The following is an 18248-nucleotide window of genomic DNA, read 5'->3' as shown; positions in this document are numbered from 1 at the left end:
GTAGCCAGGAGGGAAAACCCTTAACCAACAACATATTGCACCCTTTAAGCACCCTTGTAAATAGACAAATGCAGATTTGTTGTCCCTTACATTGTAATCCATTGACGTGCAAGTTACTTCACGTTCTGTACAAATTTTCCAAATACAATCCACTCAATGGACCCCATTATGAGTGGCAATTTAAACACGGACAATACAAGTAATATTTTTACAAATATTTATTTTTATCCACATATCTCCATTCCCAGTTTAGATGATGCCGATCTGAAAAAAAAGAAAAAGGATTAGATCAAGCAATATATAGCAGGCCGTTTCTTGCATCAGTGGCACTGGTCACATCACAGAGAGTAAGTGAATTGAACGCAACAGCACTTGTAAATCATCCGATTACACAAACACCAGTCCACTTACTTTGTTTGCAACGTCCAACGCATCATAATCTGGTGCAAGTCTGACGTATGCCTTCTTCTCACCATCGGGCCTGTAATGTGAAAACAGTGATGTTAAATGAGAATGCCTCGGCTACGGTCATTTTGAAGCACCGAGTTGCCACAGCAACTTTATATAGTTGGATTCTTCTTCTCCGATCAAATCTAATGACAACTCTTATAATCTGCCAACCCCCCCCCCCCCCCCCCCCCCTTCCATTTGACAGACACCATGTCACCAGGCAGGTAGGAAAGTTCTAGAGAATACTGAAGATCAACTGAAAGCAGCTTTAGGACCTACCTGATGAGCGTGTTGACCTTGGCCACATCGATATCATACAGCTTCTTGACAGCGTGTTTGATCTGGTGCTTGTTGGCCTTAACGTCCACGATGAACACCAGTGTGTTGTTGTCCTCAATCTTCTTCATGGCCGACTCGGTGGTCAGCGGGAACTTGATAATGGCATAGTGGTCCAACCTAGAGACAGGGCAGCAGGCCTCAGTTTAACATGCAATCACTACTTCAGCCAGCCCAGAAGGAAAGCTTTAAACCTCATCCATCCCAGAATTAAGGTGTTGGACCCACATGAGCCAAATAGAAAAGGGATTGTTGTACTTTTCATTATACACCACACCAACAAAACCAAAGTTCAAGGCTTTGCTTATTGGCACGGTACTAGGTGCATCAGACGTGAAATTTTGGAATCATATTTTTCATACTTTGATCGCTGTAATCATCATTTGCACCAGATAAATGACTGAGAATACCATCATGATTAATCAACAAACACTATATACACTCACTTGTTCCTACGAGGAGCACTCTTGCGAGGATACTTGGGCGATCTGCGGAGACGCAGGGTCTTGGGGCGACGGAAGGTGGGAGAAGTCCTGATCTTCTTTTTCTTCTGACTGTGGACTCCTTTAAGCACGGCCTTCTTGGCCTTGAGTGCCTTCGACTTGGCCTCAGTCTTGGCAGGGACAGCTAGATGAAAGTACATTTTGTATTTAGTTTGCTAGAGATGCATGATATTTGAAAGTACGAAGTTCAAACATCCCTGCTAGTCACTGAAAAATTGTTAAAATACCCTATATCAAGTCCATCGTTATTTAATTAAAACCGGTTTCTGTAGCTTGAAAATGTTTTACGTAGGCATTGGTTTCTAGAAATAGGTTCTTGCATCAGTGGTTCCTTTGAGTTCGTCATAGCGAATCAGAATTTACAAATACACATCATTTGCACAGAATATCCCATTTGTAAAGAAATATTTAAACGAAAGTAAGTTAATTGATAACAATCCACTTTCACGTGTAGTGATGCATTGCATGACAGTAGATTGCTACAAGACGTGGTATATACACATTCGAACACGAATGCCGTACATAAATTCCTAATGTAGGAGAATGTATCAAATAAGGGTTGGCCTATAGAAATTCTATATTAGAAGGGCCACGGCTGGTGGATCGTTGTAATTATTTCAGAAACACCCGGTTAGCCCACATTAGCGTTAGCAGAACGCTAGCACATTACTGCTAGGCAAGAGGCTAGGAAACTTGCGTGGTGATTTCTGCAATCTTTATACTTGAAAACCAACGTGTTTTAAACATGTGGTCGGGTAAGAAGTGAAGTACGACTTGTTCTCGTAATATTGATGAACGTATCATGAATTATGTTTACGCTATTTTGCCTATTTAGAACATTATTATCAAAGATGTACGCACCTTCCTTCTTCACCTTCGGTGCCATGTTGAGAAAGGAAGACACGAGGGGGTTTCCGGCCCTATAACGCAAGGGCGAGATTTTAGTGTCAGTATCGCGATCTTTGGGTAACGAGGTCCATAAAAAAAAAAAGGGACGGAACCATGGAATGGCCGAAATACCTTCCTTTATTGATTAATTTACGTAGCCTGAATCGAAATTAGCTTCAAACGTTAATACAATATTCAAATTTATACTTTCAGTGGTCTCTAATCAACGAACTTCACAGTTGCGTTGTCAACCCTCATTCTATTCATCTTCACAAATATTACATTTTGATAGGGAAACATGCGTATGTAAGAAATATGCACTATTCAATAGTCATTTACTCTGACCCTTGACTCGGTGCTTGTTGTAGTTTGTAAACCCTGACCAAGTCAATACCCTTTTTCAAATAGTTCATTGCATCAACCACGTTGAAGGACATATATCTATATTATTTATATTACTTAATTATAAATACCCTGGTGTTATTGCAGATGAAAGCTAACATCAGCAAATTGACTTTTGTATTATTTAAAGAAAAAGGTTAAAACCCTTTTATTTCAATATATGAAACATGTTATAATATTAATTGCATCGAAAACTGACATCCAAACAATCATAAGCATGAATAAGTAATTTACCTATATAAATGTTTTTTTCTCCATTTAAAAAAAAAAGGTAAATTTGTCACTGTCCTGCTCAAGTGACAGCACAGTGCTCAACTAAGTACTATTCAGTTAGTTTACACCATATGCCTAACCAGTAAGCATGAAGAAACCAGACATAATGACATAAGAATTATTTATTAGAAATCAAAATCCAAAAGGGTCCATAGAGTACAACAGTAGCATGACTGCAAAATAAAAAGTCCATCGTTCTGTCATCAGATCAGATATCAAGCCGTCCCTCCGTCTCCTTTAGTTTTCTTGCCTCTCTTCTTAGGGGAGCTGAAACAACGATAACATAACTATCAATATACTGCTCCGAATTTTCCTGTACCACAATCATGTATGACATTTCAACACTTTCTGTCCTTCAACCATAACATAGTGATTGAATCCATTGTAGGACTTAATGCCGATAGCTGTATACAGCACAAATAATGCAAATTGGACCACAACCCACACAGATTAACTTACATCTTCGGCTTTGACCCCTTCTTCTGAGATATCTGCTGGTTTGTTTTCTGCATTTTCTTCTTTCCCTGTTTCTCTCCACCTTTGCCCCCCATCGTGTTAGAGACGCTCTGAGGCCCAGACTCTGGCTTCCCAGCTGCCTGCTGGGATTTCTTCTTCTGCAGCTTTTTTGGTCCTTTGTCGTTTCTGTGCATCATTGAGCGTGGCGTGGTGGAGATCGTGGCTCTGTGGGGGGGTTTCTGTTTGAGCCACCTCTTCAGTTTACTGGATGGAAAGAAGAAAAAAGGCTCACCATGAGAATCATCATTATAAACAAATGAATTATCAGAACATGTGGTGAATCGACAACGACACCGACTCAAGCAACTGCGTACACAGCAGTACTTAAACACGGTGTCGTTTCACCACGGCGTGTTGGAAGTTCAAGGAGGAGGACGTGTACCCTTTGATCTTTTTCAGGCCCATCATATAGTCGGGTACGGGACAGCCTGCCTGCTTGATCACGTTGGCAATGCTGAAGAAGATGGGACAGACGTGTTGTTGTTAGAAATCAAACTCCTTCAATAAAAGTACTGTTTCGAAGACACCGATCAGTGGAAAAACCCTGAACCGGTTTCTACACAGTTTAAAATGTTTGTAGTGTTGTGCGACGTGTACATGCATACCTGCGCAGCAGTGGCTTGTCATTCTCTGTGAAAAAGGTGACCGCTTTCCCTGTGTGCCCGGCTCTACCCGTGCGTCCTGACAACGGATGTCAAATAAAATGCACACATTTTAAAACACACATCCTCTCAGTCCCAGAAACAGTTGATAAGAGACAGATTGCAGAGAGAACTGACCGATGCGGTGGATGTACTCCACGGCGCTGGTTGGGAAGTCGTAGTTCAGAACCAGATTGACTCCTTTGAAGTCGATTCCTCTAGCCAGGATAGCAGTGCAGATCAGCACCCATATATCGCCTGAGCGGAAACTCTTCATCACATTGTCCCTCTGGCAGAGAAACCAAAACATCGCACCCAAGTTAGGTTCTGACGTCCCACTCTTGTAACAGTGTTGGGCCCCGGTCAAAAATGTGGTGTGGGTGTGTCTCTCTACCTGTTGCTGTGTGCGATCAGCATGGATGACATCCACATTGATGCCCTCGTAGACCAACTCGTGGAAGAGTTCTCGCGCTCGATCGATTGACTGTACAAACACTAGCATGGGGGGCATGAAACCCTGAGGAAGTACAAAGAGACCAACATGACTCCCACGTTCAGACCGTCAGTTCTAAAGAAGAGTTGTGATATTCAACCAGTGTTTCCCCCAGCACTGTATGGTTAAGGCAGCCGCCTTAACAACAATAGGGCCCCGCCTTGACTACCAATGGATAATAAAAAATAAATATATAGGTATATATTTTTTATTTTTTTATCGATACTTTTTAATTATTATGCATAAACCAAGTACAAAACTCTTATAGGGAAAGAAAAAATAAAGATAAATAATGTATTGTTGATACTGTTCAAAACAATAGTCGTACGAACTGAAACCCTCACCGAAGACCCCCCCCCGCCCCCCCCCCATGGTTGAAACACCGTCTTCAACCATGGGGACGCTACCTTTTTGATGAGGTCCCTCACTGCCAGCAGCTTCCCGTTCTCAGTTCCCACAAACAGCAGCTCCTGCTCCACCGACTCCACCGCCGTGTTCCTGGGGACGCACGGACCGGACGGCACAGTCACCATGGGAAAACGCAACGGCACACACGTGAAGTACGCCTGGACCGCCACATGATGCCCAGACCCCCACATTACTCCTCCTGGACCACCACAGGACGCCTGGACCACCAGAGTACAGGACGTTACCCAGCGAGCAACAGGGGAGCTTTACCTTTGGCCCACGTTGACAGAGACGAGGTTGTCGAGGTTCAGTCGGCACCACTGCTCCACCTCCGACGTGCACGTGGCGCTGAAGAAGGCCCTGCGCACGCGAGGACAGGAGCAGGCGAGGAACAGGGTGGCCAGCTGATCCCGGAAGCCCCTCTTGCCGCCCTCAAACAGCTTGTCCGACTCATCCACCACCAGCCACTCCACCCTGTAACACGCAGTCGGATCAACATGTCTGGGGTTATTGATGCTCCAAAATCCCCTCCCCTAGGTTCTTAGCCTGACCAGAACGCCAACAAACCCGGACCAACCGTATAGCTAACCATTAATGTTACACCCAACACCTAAACTTTACCATCTACCTAAAACCACTTTAATGTGTAAGTCATCGTAGGCCGAACCACTGGAATAGTCAGTTGCTCCCAGTTGGCAAACTATCGCTAAGCAATGAGCTAGGTAGCCTAGCTTTATTATGAAACCAGATTGAATCCAAGGTTGTACCTGGTCAGGTCGAGCCCCGGAGGATCCTCTTTGAGAAGGTAGATCAGTCGATTCGGAGTGCTCACCAGGATATCTGGAAACACAAAAGGAGCACAGGCAATAAGCTGAAAAGATCTCTTTTCTCTTAAACTTGTGTTTCAGAGCAATGTCCAAGTAGGCCTCACATTCCAACTACAAGAAACTATTACATGTTTCACTAGGCTCCGTTTGGTCAGTTCAGAATGCATTTCACTGATCTTACCGTATTTTTTACTCGACTGAGGTCCGTATTTCTTGGCTGCTAGGGAGGCCTTGTCGATGATGTGAACTCTGAACCCAAGACCGTCTGACAGGCGAACCAGCTCTCTGTGGGTCTAATGATAGCAGAAAAAGAGGTTGGTTAAAAATATGTCAAAATACAAACAGATACCAAGAACTACAATATCCCTTTCTCACAGCACTGGGGCGTTATAGGATCCAGGTACTTTGTGAAAGTGACGGTGTGGGTGGTTGATGTGAGCACCTGGCTAGCCAGCTCCCGGGTGGGAGAGATGATGATGGCCCTGAAGCCCTGATTGGCAGGCTGCTTCAGGTGAGCCAGCAGAGGTAAACAGAAGGCGAGCGTCTTCCCTGATCCCGTTGGAGCGCAAGCCAGGATCTCCCGGTTCTAGAAACAATAGGAAACAGATTCAGTCCCCACACATCAGACTATCTGACCCTTCTAGATGTTGGCTCCACTCAACCTAAATAATGTGCCGTTTACACACCCGACCATGTCGTCAGTCGTACAAGGCAATTAGCAGTTTGTCTAGCTCGAGGACACAATGGAGCAGAGGTGGGGCCAGGTGTATAGGACCAAACCCATCCCAGTGTTCTCTAAAGTGTCCAGTAGCATTCTGTAGTCGGCTGTGTTGAATAGTCCCTGGAGCGCTGCTTACATGCATCATCAGGGGAACCGCCTGCATCTGGATGGGCGTCGGAGAGCTCAGGCCGGCTTCTTGGAGATTCTGAAGAATTCGTGGGTTCAGGCGGTACTCGGTCTGCAGTTCCTCAAACGTGCACACCGGTTCAGGGACATCCGTGCCATGGACGTATATGCGGTTCTGATTACGAATACGGTTGACCTGAAATAAATTATTCGAGAAGAACCAAATGTTTTAGTGGAGTATGGTTTCTCTTTGGATACAAATTGACCACCTTATATATATATATATATATATATATATATATATATATATATATATATATATATATATATATATATACACATACATATACATACATACATACACACACACACACACACACACCTTTTCATTATGGAGGTCTTTAAGTCTCTTCAAGGAGGCCCTCTTCGTTCCATCCTCCTGCTGTTGGGGTTTTCCTTCAGAAGACGTTGTCCAGCTGATCCCATTAGAGCCACTACTTTCTTGTGGTCCACCAACTACTTCACGAAAGACATGATTATTTCAGAAGGAAAAACAAGGTGGTCAGCCAGCTCTAAAGCTTTTCAAGCCAAAAGTATACAGTCCCCAATAACGCTTTCATAATAGATTATGAAATGGTTGATTGAAACAAGATTCTTCCTGCTTCAAGATTAAACGTGTTATTCTAGGCCAATATTATTTTTCATGTCTAGACTATTGCAATTGCAAAAAAAGACAGACTGCTTAGCCATCCGCCAAAAAGTGTTCATGTTTACCCTGTGTGTCAACCTTGATATCCCTCTTCTTTTTCTTCGACTTAACAGTCAGGTTTTCTGGCTTTCTTTTCCTTTTATCTCCAACTTCACTCTCCCCCTCAACCTCATCACAAGGAGCAGCATCCTGGGGTTCAGTCTTGCTGCTTGAGCCTTTCCCAAAAAAGTCGATAGCCGAGATCTGATCAGCAGCCGAGTCTTCTCCCTGGGAGCGCACAACCTGTAGGGGACATGTTTCTTTAGATTTGTGAGTTTCATTTTAATTTAGATACCATCACACATTAATATTTGAGAACTGTTCCACCTAAAAGGTTGTGATACGAAAATGTATGAGAGCAGGCTCTCGTAATGTCTCACATATAAACCAACCACACAACTAACTTATTGTCATGGAATATTTGGCATTCACTGAATTCACTGAACAACCGGCACATACCATAAAACGTTGGGCATCTTTTCCAAATCTCTTTAAATCAAATTTTGCTCCAGCGCCAAGCTTCCTGAAGAAGTCCACGGCGTCCATTCCGACAGCGTGGTATATTCTTCAGGCATTACTAGTCAACATCCGGATCATGCATCAACTCTTGATGTAAACGTTGCCCTCTTGCGGACACTTTATGTACAATCCAATCATCTACAGCAATTTGCATTTTTATTTTTTGGTCATTGATTGCATTAAACTGTTTGACAGAGAGCTGGAAATAAATCAGAAAATTTTAATTGCGGAAATGATTTAATGATTGAAATAATAAAAATATCAAATAAATACATAAGACGTCTTCAGAAGACAAGAACATACCGTCTTCAGTTTAAAGACTGAAGATACATTATGAGTCTGTGGCTATATATTGGTTTAATTCTCGGCTTGTTGCCCTAGTGTTCACTCTCTGGTAAATTGTGACTTGACTCTCGAGGTCCGTCACGCCTTAACAAGACTGAGGGGGAGTCATAAGCTTGGCCCGGCTGAAGCTGACAACGCAAGCTCCAATTCAGCACTGCTCTTAAGCAGATCCTCCAGGTAGTCCACAACCCTCTCCCTCCCGCTTTCCCTCTCCCTCCTGACCCCTTCAGCCTCCCCCTCCACCTGTAGCTCTCTCAGCCCAGCCAGCGTTTGTTGGAGGGCTTCGGTTCTCTGCAAGACGCTGAGGCTCTCCGTCCCGCTCTCCCCCTCCCCCGCTGTCCCTCTGTCCCCCCCCTCCCCGCGCAGGTAGCGGAGGAGGTGCCCTCGGATGGCCACACCCTCATCTCCCGCTAGCGCCGCCCCCAGAGCGGGCATGTCCTCCCATTGGCTGAGGCTGAGCAGGTGCATCAGCGCCTGCAGGAGCGTCTCGCGCAGGCTGGCACAGTAGCGGTACTCGAGGAAGTCGTGGGTCTCCTCGCTGTTCTCCAGCGCCGTGGCCAGGGAGTGCCACACGCGGATGAACCTCTCCACGTCGCCGTAGCAACCGCGGCGGGCCGGCACCGAGAGCGCGGCGGCTGACTTGATGCGCACCTTGAAGTTCTTACAGGACGTGACCACGGAGCAGAGTGAGGAGAAGGCATCGCTGGACCAGGGGGCGGAGTCTAGGCCGGGACAAAATACAAGAGTTTGGATATCAGTGTTGAGGTCATCCTTATAACGGGTAAGTGAAGCTGATTCTTGTCAAAAATGGAAATCAATAAAGGCACTTTATTGGAGCATTGCCATGGAAACTACTTTTTATGCAATCCTTCTAATTGACAGCTTCATGTTTGGGAATTTAGCGGTTTGCATTGAAGAGGACTTACCAAGTGGCAAGGCGGGGTTTCTGAAGGCGTTTCCCAAGGCATAACAGGCGTTCCATCTGACCTTCATGGTTGCCTCTGATTGGACGGTCTGTACCAGAACCCTCACAGCCTCCTCTAGAGGGCGCTGGAACACTGAGCGAGTGAGCTGGCCATACCGCAGGAAGTGGAGTAGGTTCCCCAGGGCACGCACAGAGTTACACTTTACCTGAAAACAGTCAAATAAGGATAGGGCATTTTATATGACGGATAGGTTTCAGGTATTCTACTGATGGGCCTAGTCTGTGGAAGGAGTTTTTCCTAAATGTTGTTGGTTCCGACCCCAATGCCCGCAGTCGTTATCCTTGAAGATCTCCTACTTACTGCAAAGCACTTTAAAGTTGCTTTGGATAAAAGTGTCTGCTAAATTACAAGATTAGTTACAGTAGTAATACATATGCATCACTGATCCGCCTTGGACCCCCATGTTATCATGAAATGTAGTCTGAATTAACGGAGTAAAGCATCAACCAGATTATTAGTGGATGTTAATCCGGCCTCCTCTCACCCGGTCCTTGTCAGCAGAAGCCCGGGTGGCGGACTGCAACATTTTCAGGAGCAGCATGTCGGACAGTTCCTCCTGGAAGTCGGTGCCAACACTCTCCCTGAACCGGGGGACCATTCTGAGTCAGCCATTTTATTCAGGACATATACGCTGCACATCAGGTTTGGTTAAAAATAACAACCCCATATAATGAAGCAGAAATTTCCCATTAAAGACAGATTAGAATATGCCTCTTCTCCTGAAGATCCTGAATATTTGCCTACAGATTGGCAATATGCCAATAGTGCAAATCAAACTTGTTTCCCTGGCTTTGTTTACACCAGTTCAGATAGATAGCACCAATGTGCAGAAACTGTTCTCACGTTTGCAATAAACTCAGAAGGTGATCTTTTACATCCAAACAAAGAGGGTGCCGTTTGACAGAGGGACCCTCGGCATGTAGAAACTTAATGCTTACATGTTGACAATAAGCGTGTCTGTGAGGTTGCCCAGCGACCAGGCAGCTTTGGCTCGGACATTTGGTGATTTATCCTCCAGCGCCATTAGAATGGTGTTTGCTGTGTCGGCCACGAACATCACATCCTGCATACAGAGAGAGGATTTAAATCATGCTCAACACGTTTGTTGAATGGCCGATCCAAACCTGATTTCATCATGCAGGACATGGTCAGGATGGAAATCTGAGATTGCTGGGCAGTGAAACAGTGTAGTGAGTGATATTATCACATCATTAGATATTCAGATACCACTTGGCCTCTTCAAGGAGCTTCATGCAGTCCGACCCAGGCTTAATGGTGTTGGAGAACAATGGCAGCTTGGTAGCACAATCCAGCATCTCTAACCATTTCAGGATTTAACATTACGCCACAGCCTAATATTGACTTGATAAACAGATAAAAATCGTATTGGTCTTCAGAGGCCAGGACTGAGATGTATACAAGCTAAACCTGTGTGAGTGCACACAATGGATTAAAAGGTTTCCATCCAACATTTAAGGAGGTTACAGCATATTGATTTTTAGGAGCTTTACTTAGAAAAGTCCTTTGGTTTTAACATAAACTCAAAACTCAAAAACATGATCTTGGACAAAACCAATATCTAGACGGCCTTTTAGGTGAGAAAAGATCACGTATCCAAACAGAACTTTTCTATCTGACTGAAAAAAGAGCAGAGCCAGGGCCGGACCCCCGCCTGGTGCTGGGAGGGTACCTCTCGGAGGCTGGGGAACAGGATGTAGACCCCCAGGGCCCGCACTGCCGCCGCCTTCACCAGGGAGTTCTCACTGTAGGTCAGGCCCAGCAGCACCGTGATGCACATCATCTGGATCTTATCCTGCACACACCGAACACACAGTCGGTCCTCTCACCCCAAAACACACACAATCTTATCCTGCATGCGATACAATCACATAATGAAACCAAAGGCCACTTATAATACAGCCTCGGACTGACGTCGTCGATGTAATACACAACAGTACCAATACAAACGTGCACTCCTACGACAACACAACGCTCATGGTATGCGACGCACGGGCGAACCACGGGGCTCTTACCTCCAGCTGTGTGAAGGCCAGAGGGAGGATGGAGGAGAGAGCGTCACACGCGCTGGTCTGCAGGGTGGGGTGATGCTCACTCTGAAGGGCCCCGTTCAGGGGCCCCCGGAGGACCTCGGTCCAAAACTCCACCACCTACGCACACATTTTTAGCAGTGTATTTTAAATCAGTAGTGCCAGCAGCAGCCTTGAGTACTGTAATGACCTTTTGCTCGTACAGCGTGTCGAGTATACTAAAGAACAGAGTGCTGTAGTAGTGACCTGGCTCATGGGCAACCGGGCAGGCAGAGGGACGGTGCTCTCCGGTCGGTTCTGCTGGATGATCCCCGTGCCCAGCTCGTCCAGCAGCTGCGCACACATGACCAGAGCAGCAAACATCACACACGTGTACATCCACAGGTAACACGGGTCATTTGGTAAAAGACGACTTTCCAAAGGAGAAACAATGCGATGAGCTAGGCAAGGGCTATCCTGGGTAATAAGCTACCGTGGTAGCGGTCATACCTTGGTGCCGTGCAGCTGGACGGAGGGGTCTGACTCCTGGAGACATCGGGCGCTCACCTGGCCCAGCTCACTCATACACACCTGGGCCAGACAGAAGTAGCCCCGCACCAAATGGGCAAGAACCTGTAGCGCACACACACACACACACACACACACACACACACACACACACACACACACACACACACACACACACACACACACACACACACACACACACACACACACACACACACACACACACACACACACACACACAGAGAAGAACCTGTTAAACACACATACGCTAGGGCTGCTCGATTATGGGAAAAATCATAATCAAGATTATTTTGGTCAATATCGAAATCACGATTATTCAAACGATTATTTTTGTATTTATTCAGAATGTCTCTCCCAGAAAAGCCCTTGTAACTGAGAACTTTGAAATTTCGCGTCAAAAAGAAAAAGTTTGGATCTAAAATGATACACATATATGTATCCAGCTGATCTGCCCTTTCAATAAAACATTCAAAAAATAAAAAATAATAATAATCAACGCTAGTTTGACGCTAAAATCTAAATCGCGATCAAAATTCGATTAATCGCCGAGCCCTAAAATACGCACAAGTATATTTCACACACAAAACACAAACCCAAGCAGGCCTCACCTGCAGCGCCTCCAGGCGGACAGGGGAGGGCTCGGAGGCCACGGCGGCCCCTGTCCCGCCTGCCTCGCTGTCCGACTGCTCGTCCCGGGTCTCCGTCACCAGCTGGATGCACAGCTCCAGCAGCCAGGGGGAGCCCGGCTCCGCCCCTTCCTGCTCCGCCGGGGTCCGGAGGCGGGGGGAGCGTCCGTGGGAGCCAGGCGTCTTCGACGGCGAGGAGAGGCCGTCCCTGTGTCTCCAGCTGAGGGCCGCGTCCTGTGGCGTGCCCGCGCCGCTGCCGCCGCCGCCGCTGCCCTCGGGCTGCCGCAGGAGGAGCTGCACCTCAGGCAGGGGGGCCTGGGCCGTTACCATGGCGCCGTAGAGCGTCAGCGCAGAGACGCGGACGTTCACGTCTGTCCAACGCGAGAGAGTAAGAGACGAGAGACAGAGAGACAGAGAGAGAGAGAGAGAGAGAGAGAGAGAGAGAGAGAGAGAGAGAGAGAGAGAGAGAGAGAGAGACAAAGAGAGAGAGAGAGAGAGACAGAGACAGAGACAGAGAGAGAGAGAGAGAGAGAGAGAGAGACAGAGAGAGAGAGAGGGAGAGAGAGACAGAGAGAGAGACAGAGAACAACCCCCAGGAGGTTAAAGGTGCAGACTGGCTCCGAGGCAGCGGTCGTGACGGCATCATGGTGGTATGGACAGGAGGGCGTACCTCTGTGGCGGACGTAGGGCCGCAGGTGTCTCCAGAGAGGACTGAGCAGGCCGGGGCGGAGGCGCTGGTAGGGCGCGTTGGACACCAGGTAGGCCAGACACTAGCGCAGAGAGACAGGCGTGCACACGCACAAAACAGATGCAGTTAGCAGGAATAGAAGTAGCTTCATAGTCAACCTTCACAGGGAGCCTTACTCGATTTTTTGAACGTCAAAAGCCCGCTAAATTCCAGCTCTAATGTAAATGGTAAACAGACTGCATTGATACAGCACTTTTCTAACTAGTGGCCACTCAAAACGCTTTACAATATTGCCTAACATTCACCCATTCATTCACACACCTACGGCGGTCTACGACTGCTCCTGACAGCCAGCTCGTCAGGAGCAGTCGGGGTGACACGTCTCGCTCAGGGACACGTCGACGCTTGGGAACGAACTCGCAGCCCTCCGGTAAACCAGCCCCCACACACCGCTCCACCCCCTGAGCCACACGCCGCCCCCGCGGCCCTGCGGCCCAGTCAGGTGGTGTGCTGGTGTCCCCCTCACCTTGATGACCTGCGTGAGTGTCTGCGCCGAGGTCTCGGCCAGCAGGGCCAGGGTGAGGCAGCGGTGCAGCTCTCGGACGGTGGCGGCCAGCGACAGGGAGAAGGGCGTGAACGAGGGCCGGGGCGTGGCCGTGTCCTCGGCCACGCCCAGGAACTGCCGCGACCCGTCTAACATGGCCGACAGCACCTGGAGCGCACAGGCGCGCACCTGAAGGCGGAGAAAAACCCAAAAACCATATTACGCATGGCGCATCACTTCTACAACCGAAACCAACACTAGCTCTGTAAAGGGGGCCGTGTTGCTGGTTTGATGCCACCTGAGGCAAGATCACCTCTCTGGAATCTGTTTGGTAAGTGGGAGTGTACATCGATTTCGTTATAATTATGCGCAAATGAGGGGTAACTAATGTCCTGTCCTTTCTCATAGGAAAACAAAGGGATTCTATTTTTACATTGCGTCCCGTTGAAAGTGAGACAGGGACCGTGGGTGTGAATGAGTGAGTGAGAGCTGAAGTGAGTGAGTGAGAGAGTGAGTGAAAGAGAGGGAGAGAGAGAGCAACCGACCTTGGGTGAGGGGTCCTTCAGTACGATGCTCAGCAGGGTGAGCGGAGGCGGTCCTGCCATTGGAGCATCGGGGATGAAGGAGGACCAATAGCCATACAGCATCCTCTTGTCCACGCCCCTCACCACCGCTAATAGACAGTGGAGGGCGCTCTGTCGCACACGCCCGTGGTACAGCCTGCGGGCGAAACGGGGCAAAACACCCAGCACATGTAAACAAATAGAGTACGATGAAACAGTACATTGAATTTTTTCTCCAAGATTATTGTTTCAGATAATGATCTTATGACTTGATAAAGGATAACTCCTAAAACATCAACGTCACACACAAGGTTCCCCCCCCCTCACACACACACACACACACACACACACACACACACACACACACACACACACACACACACACACACACACACACACACACACACACACACACACACACACACACACACACACACACACCACCACCCCCCCCCCCCCACACACACACACTTACACACACATCATGTAATGACACGGTATGAACGTGAGCACCTGAGTTTGCACTGTGCACTGCCTTCTAGATCGGAAAACTCGGAGTCAGAGCTGGTTCTCTTCCAGGCGGGATAGAGGGACGCAGTGGGGGGTTTGGTGGAGGACTCTCCCCCTCCTGCCGCTCCTCCTCCCCCACCCCCTCCTTTGGGAAGGAGGGGGACCATTGTCTCTCGCTCCTCTTCGGCCCCCTCGTCTCCTCGGTTCACCTCTGCCTTCTTGCCCTTCCCCCTGGTCTTCTTCTTTTTGTTCTGGTAGGATGGATAAGACACATCCAGTCCTTTACCACAGGGATCCAGGCTAATACTGCGCCTCACCACAAAGTAGATCCAGGGATAACAACTCCACGGTTCACACTGGCCAGGAGTGAAGCATTGCGGGATTATCCAACTCGGCCAGGGAGTCCCATTCTAGAGTGAGGGAAGTCTCTCATGTGGGATTTCACATGACAGGGTGGAAGACGCTCTTGGATACGAGACATTTTGGAAAGCCCAGAATTGGTAAGCAAGCATTAGACGACAATATAAATAACTAGTAGTCGTCTTGCAAGACACTGGTAGTCCACTACTCAGGGGCTAGTAGGCATCTGGAGAGCAACTAGAAGATCTCTCGTCATTACTAGCAGGCGGGTCTAGAGAGGGTCTTACGGTTGAGGCTTTGCCCGGCGTGGCTGCCTCCTTCGGTGGTTCGGGGGGCTTGGGTGTGGACGGGCCTTCGTACTGAGGAAGAGGAGCAGCGTACAGCACAGACGGCCACTCAACGCTCAGCCCCGGAGTCCCCTGGAACATCAGCCTCTGGAGACACACAGCGCCACCGATCATAGGACACACGGCACAGCCAATCAGAAAACACACCCGTCTACAGCGGTCTACATATCCGGTATACACTTTTCCCTTGTAATTCATTATTCTGTCCGTTCTAGCGTGTTGCGGTGATTGCAACACGAACACGAATTGAATAACAAATTAGAAAGCACACACCACGACTAACCACAAAACACACATTAGCGCCAGTAACAGGCACAATGCATTGGAAAGCCTACCTTTAACGTGGCTAGCAGAGCGCCAACCTCTTCCCCACCTCCGAACCTCCACTTTACCCCGGAGAGACAGCAGTGCAGCCCCTTCAGCGCCCCCTGGATCACCTGGACAGGACACAAACATCACCATCACATCTGGTCCACTCTTTTGAAGACCTGACCATTGGGGACAGTCCCTACCGCGCTGTACAGGAGCTCATCACAGCTGTGGGGTTTGGGCGCCTGCAGGGCTTTGAGGAAGATGCCGTAACATTGGTTCCTGTATTTGTCCTCCACAGACAGCTGACCAGGGATCCTACAAATACACACACACACACACACACGTATAAATGGCTTTGTAAATAACAACTTGGGAGACAAACTATTGGTCTGCCACACACACACACACACACACACACACACACACACACACACACACACACACACACACACACACACACACACACACACACACACACACACACACACTTAATGATGTACTGTGTTAGTAGTAGTTTGTGAGGCCAGTTTACTCATCACAGGGCGCTGCCAATGGGCGTCAGGGCGGTCGTTGTATTAATCAAGAGAGGGAGGATTGCTAAGCCCTAAGGCTTAAGAGCAGCATGATCAACACTGTTTAATAATGAGTGCTTGACTTGAGACACTAGGGACAGATCTAGCACTTCTTGGCCATTGCCAGGATAGCGTCTAGTATCAGGACATGGACGAGACCAGGGTCGAGGGAACTGTACCCTGGATGATGTCATAGCAATTGTACCAGTGCATGTGCGTCTGTGGGGGGCTGAATGCTGAATACAAGAGTATCAAGGCGTCCCTGACTAAGACGTCCCACCCTAACGGCTCTCGATGAGCTGGTTCACTCCGCCCTAGCTGTGTGGATGTGTGAATTTTTGTAAAGGCAGTATCGTAAAGCACTTTGAGTCGCCAGTGGTTTGAAAAGCACTGTAGAAACGCAGTCCATTTATGGAGAGCCACGCTCGCACCAAAAAAAGTCTATGCAAGATGTGCGAACCCACCCGAGGCAGATGTTGGTCATGCAGGAGAGAGCCACACGCCGTAGCTCCAGATCAGGCTGAGAGGGGGCGCTGTAGAGCAGCAGGAGGCCCTGCTCGCCCAAGAGCCCATGGAGGTGCTGTGGAGGAGAGACTCATCTGCGTGAGCCCCAAGCCATGTATAGACCCACAGAACCTCGACATCTTTGTCTGGATCTGACACCGATCCGTTTCTATTCTTAGCAGTCTAAACATCGCTCTAGCATGTTTTAACATATATCCTGTGTCATATGCAGTTTCCGCCTGTCCAAATTGTACTTAAAAAATAAGGTGTTGTTTTGGACCGCCTACCTTTTGGCATTGAGGTCCATTCCCATACAGAACAGTGGAGAGAGCCAGCAGCACCTCCGCGTGCGTCCACTTGCTGCAAACGCTCAACGCACGGACAATGTAACTCACTAGTGCATGTAAGGTGGGCTCATCCACGATTACCTGTATACAGTTAAACAGGCACATGGAAGAAATCAATTATTATCCCCTCCTCCACATTGTATGACAGACTATGTGATCGTATGGGTCTTTACAAGTACAATAATTACCTTAAGCTGATTAAGTAGATGGTGTACGAGCTGGCAGAATTTGATGACGAGATGCTCGTTACTCTGTGGTACGAGAGCGCATGCGTGTCGAAGCAGGATACACACATCCTATGGGATGATCAAAGGTATAAAAAGGTATTTCATGAAAACAACAGCTCTGCTTGAAGGATTAAACCCTGGGTTACGATGTTGTACAGCATGTGCCTGTTCAATAAACAGGGCATGACATTGCCATGATAATACAATATATGTATTTTATATTTTAATGGTGGCTCGTAGGGGTATAGGTTAAATCAATACGTCTGAGAACCACACAGTGAATCAGAGAAGTTGGAGATTGATGGGTAAAGGCTTGAAAAGTAACTGTTTTGTAAACATAACTTGTCTGGCACTGGTTCGCGACCATGCACCAAGAAATACACACACACACACACACACACACACACACACACACACACACACACACACCACAATAAACACAAGAGTATAAACGCCCTATTTTAATAGATCACCGGCTTGTCACTCCAAAATTAGTTTGGAGCACATCCCATTATACATTGATGTCATGCATGCCTGGGGTGATTTGTTACCTCTGGGCGAAAATTGATGCTTGGGCTGATAGTCTGGTAGTAGTTTTCTGAGATAAATTGGTCAAATAGCAAGTTCAGCTCTTCTTTTAGGTTAACAGAGTCCCCTCGCAGAGATCGGAGTTTGGAAGAACAACGGGCAAAGTGTACGCCGGGGTCCATCGAGTCACTGGCATGGGGGGTAAATGGTACAGCGTTAGGGGACAGAGTTGTGTGAAGAAATTCAGCAGCATCTCCTCCTACCGGCACAACAAACCGCGCTGCCATTTTGTCAGGAAGCAAACATGCGGAGAGATGTTCCTCTTCCGGGAGCATTTCATACTAGCCCAGTGCTGCCCTCCA

General features: G+C 47.8%; 3 protein-coding genes and 1 non-coding gene across 5 annotated transcripts; all 4 read right to left on the bottom strand.

The window, feature by feature from the left end:
- Positions 1-200: 200 nt before the first annotated feature.
- Positions 201-2263, bottom strand: rpl23a (ribosomal protein L23a). Its single transcript, XM_030360969.1, has 5 exons — positions 2151-2263; positions 1233-1413; positions 730-906; positions 412-481; positions 201-264 (listed from the first exon to the last, which is right to left on the bottom strand). Exons 1-5 carry the CDS (start codon positions 2173-2175, stop codon positions 250-252), a joined length of 468 nt encoding a protein of 155 aa, XP_030216829.1. The 5' UTR covers positions 2176-2263; the 3' UTR covers positions 201-249.
- On the bottom strand, positions 1108-1176 carry LOC115548042 (small nucleolar RNA Z17). The gene has a single exon (XR_003977480.1). It is a non-coding gene; the product is annotated as a small nucleolar RNA Z17 (small nucleolar RNA).
- A 693-nt stretch (positions 2264-2956) lies between the features above and the next one.
- Positions 2957-7942, bottom strand: ddx52 (DEAD (Asp-Glu-Ala-Asp) box polypeptide 52). Of its 2 annotated transcripts, none has more exons than XM_030360949.1 (15): positions 7792-7942; positions 7359-7575; positions 6967-7103; positions 6595-6780; positions 6180-6323; positions 5919-6030; positions 5678-5750; positions 5181-5384; positions 4910-5000; positions 4404-4526; positions 4148-4298; positions 3974-4049; positions 3751-3822; positions 3312-3572; positions 2957-3119 (listed from the first exon to the last, which is right to left on the bottom strand). In XM_030360949.1, exons 1-15 carry the CDS (start codon positions 7876-7878, stop codon positions 3068-3070), a joined length of 1986 nt encoding a protein of 661 aa, XP_030216809.1. In that variant the 5' UTR covers positions 7879-7942; the 3' UTR covers positions 2957-3067. The 2 variants fall into 2 exon arrangements, with proteins under 2 accessions (XP_030216809.1, XP_030216810.1); XM_030360950.1 differs by having other exon boundaries at positions 6967-7100.
- Positions 7943-8069: 127 nt separating this feature from the next.
- Positions 8070-18197, bottom strand: heatr6 (HEAT repeat containing 6). Its single transcript, XM_030360948.1, has 20 exons — positions 17910-18197; positions 17320-17427; positions 17072-17212; positions 16745-16860; positions 15909-16023; positions 15732-15833; positions 15337-15483; positions 14693-14940; positions 14162-14336; positions 13599-13805; positions 13055-13154; positions 12367-12755; positions 11720-11842; positions 11477-11563; positions 11216-11350; positions 10873-10995; positions 10121-10245; positions 9667-9763; positions 9123-9327; positions 8070-8918 (listed from the first exon to the last, which is right to left on the bottom strand). Exons 1-20 carry the CDS (start codon positions 18171-18173, stop codon positions 8302-8304), a joined length of 3624 nt encoding a protein of 1207 aa, XP_030216808.1. The 5' UTR covers positions 18174-18197; the 3' UTR covers positions 8070-8301.
- Positions 18198-18248: the final 51 nt, after the last annotated feature.

The sequence above is a fragment of the Gadus morhua genome, chromosome 7 (genome assembly GCF_902167405.1).
Source record: "Gadus morhua chromosome 7, gadMor3.0, whole genome shotgun sequence".
In the NCBI taxonomy this organism is placed as follows: domain Eukaryota; kingdom Metazoa; phylum Chordata; class Actinopteri; order Gadiformes; family Gadidae; genus Gadus; species Gadus morhua.
This window is presented reverse-complemented; position numbering and strand designations above follow the sequence as displayed.

Coding starts and splice junctions, on each gene's coding strand:
- rpl23a (XM_030360969.1), bottom strand. CDS start 2,175: ATGGCACCGAAGGTGAAGAAGGAAG. Junction 907..1,232: donor AGTGCTCCTCGTAGGAACAA/GTGAGTGTATAT, acceptor CCCTGTCTCTAG/GTTGGACCACTATGCCATTA. Junction 482..729: donor AAGGTCAACACGCTCATCAG/GTAGGTCCTAAA, acceptor TTCACATTACAG/GCCCGATGGTGAGAAGAAGG.
- ddx52 (XM_030360949.1), bottom strand. CDS start 7,878: ATGGACGCCGTGGACTTCTTCAGGAAGCTTGGCGCTGGAGCAAAATTT. Junction 7,104..7,358: donor TATCAAGGTTGACACACAGG/GTAAACATGAAC, acceptor TCTTTCGTGAAG/TAGTTGGTGGACCACAAGAA. Junction 5,001..5,180: donor TCTGTCAACGTGGGCCAAAG/GTAAAGCTCCCC, acceptor GTGCGTCCCCAG/GAACACGGCGGTGGAGTCGG.
- heatr6 (XM_030360948.1), bottom strand. CDS start 18,173: ATGGCAGCGCGGTTTGTTGTGCCGGTAGGAGGAGATGCTGCTGAATTT. Junction 13,155..13,598: donor CACTCACGCAGGTCATCAAG/GTGAGGGGGACA, acceptor TCTCTGCGCTAG/TGTCTGGCCTACCTGGTGTC. Junction 9,328..9,666: donor CTTCTGCTGACAAGGACCGG/GTGAGAGGAGGC, acceptor GACTGTTTTCAG/GTAAAGTGTAACTCTGTGCG.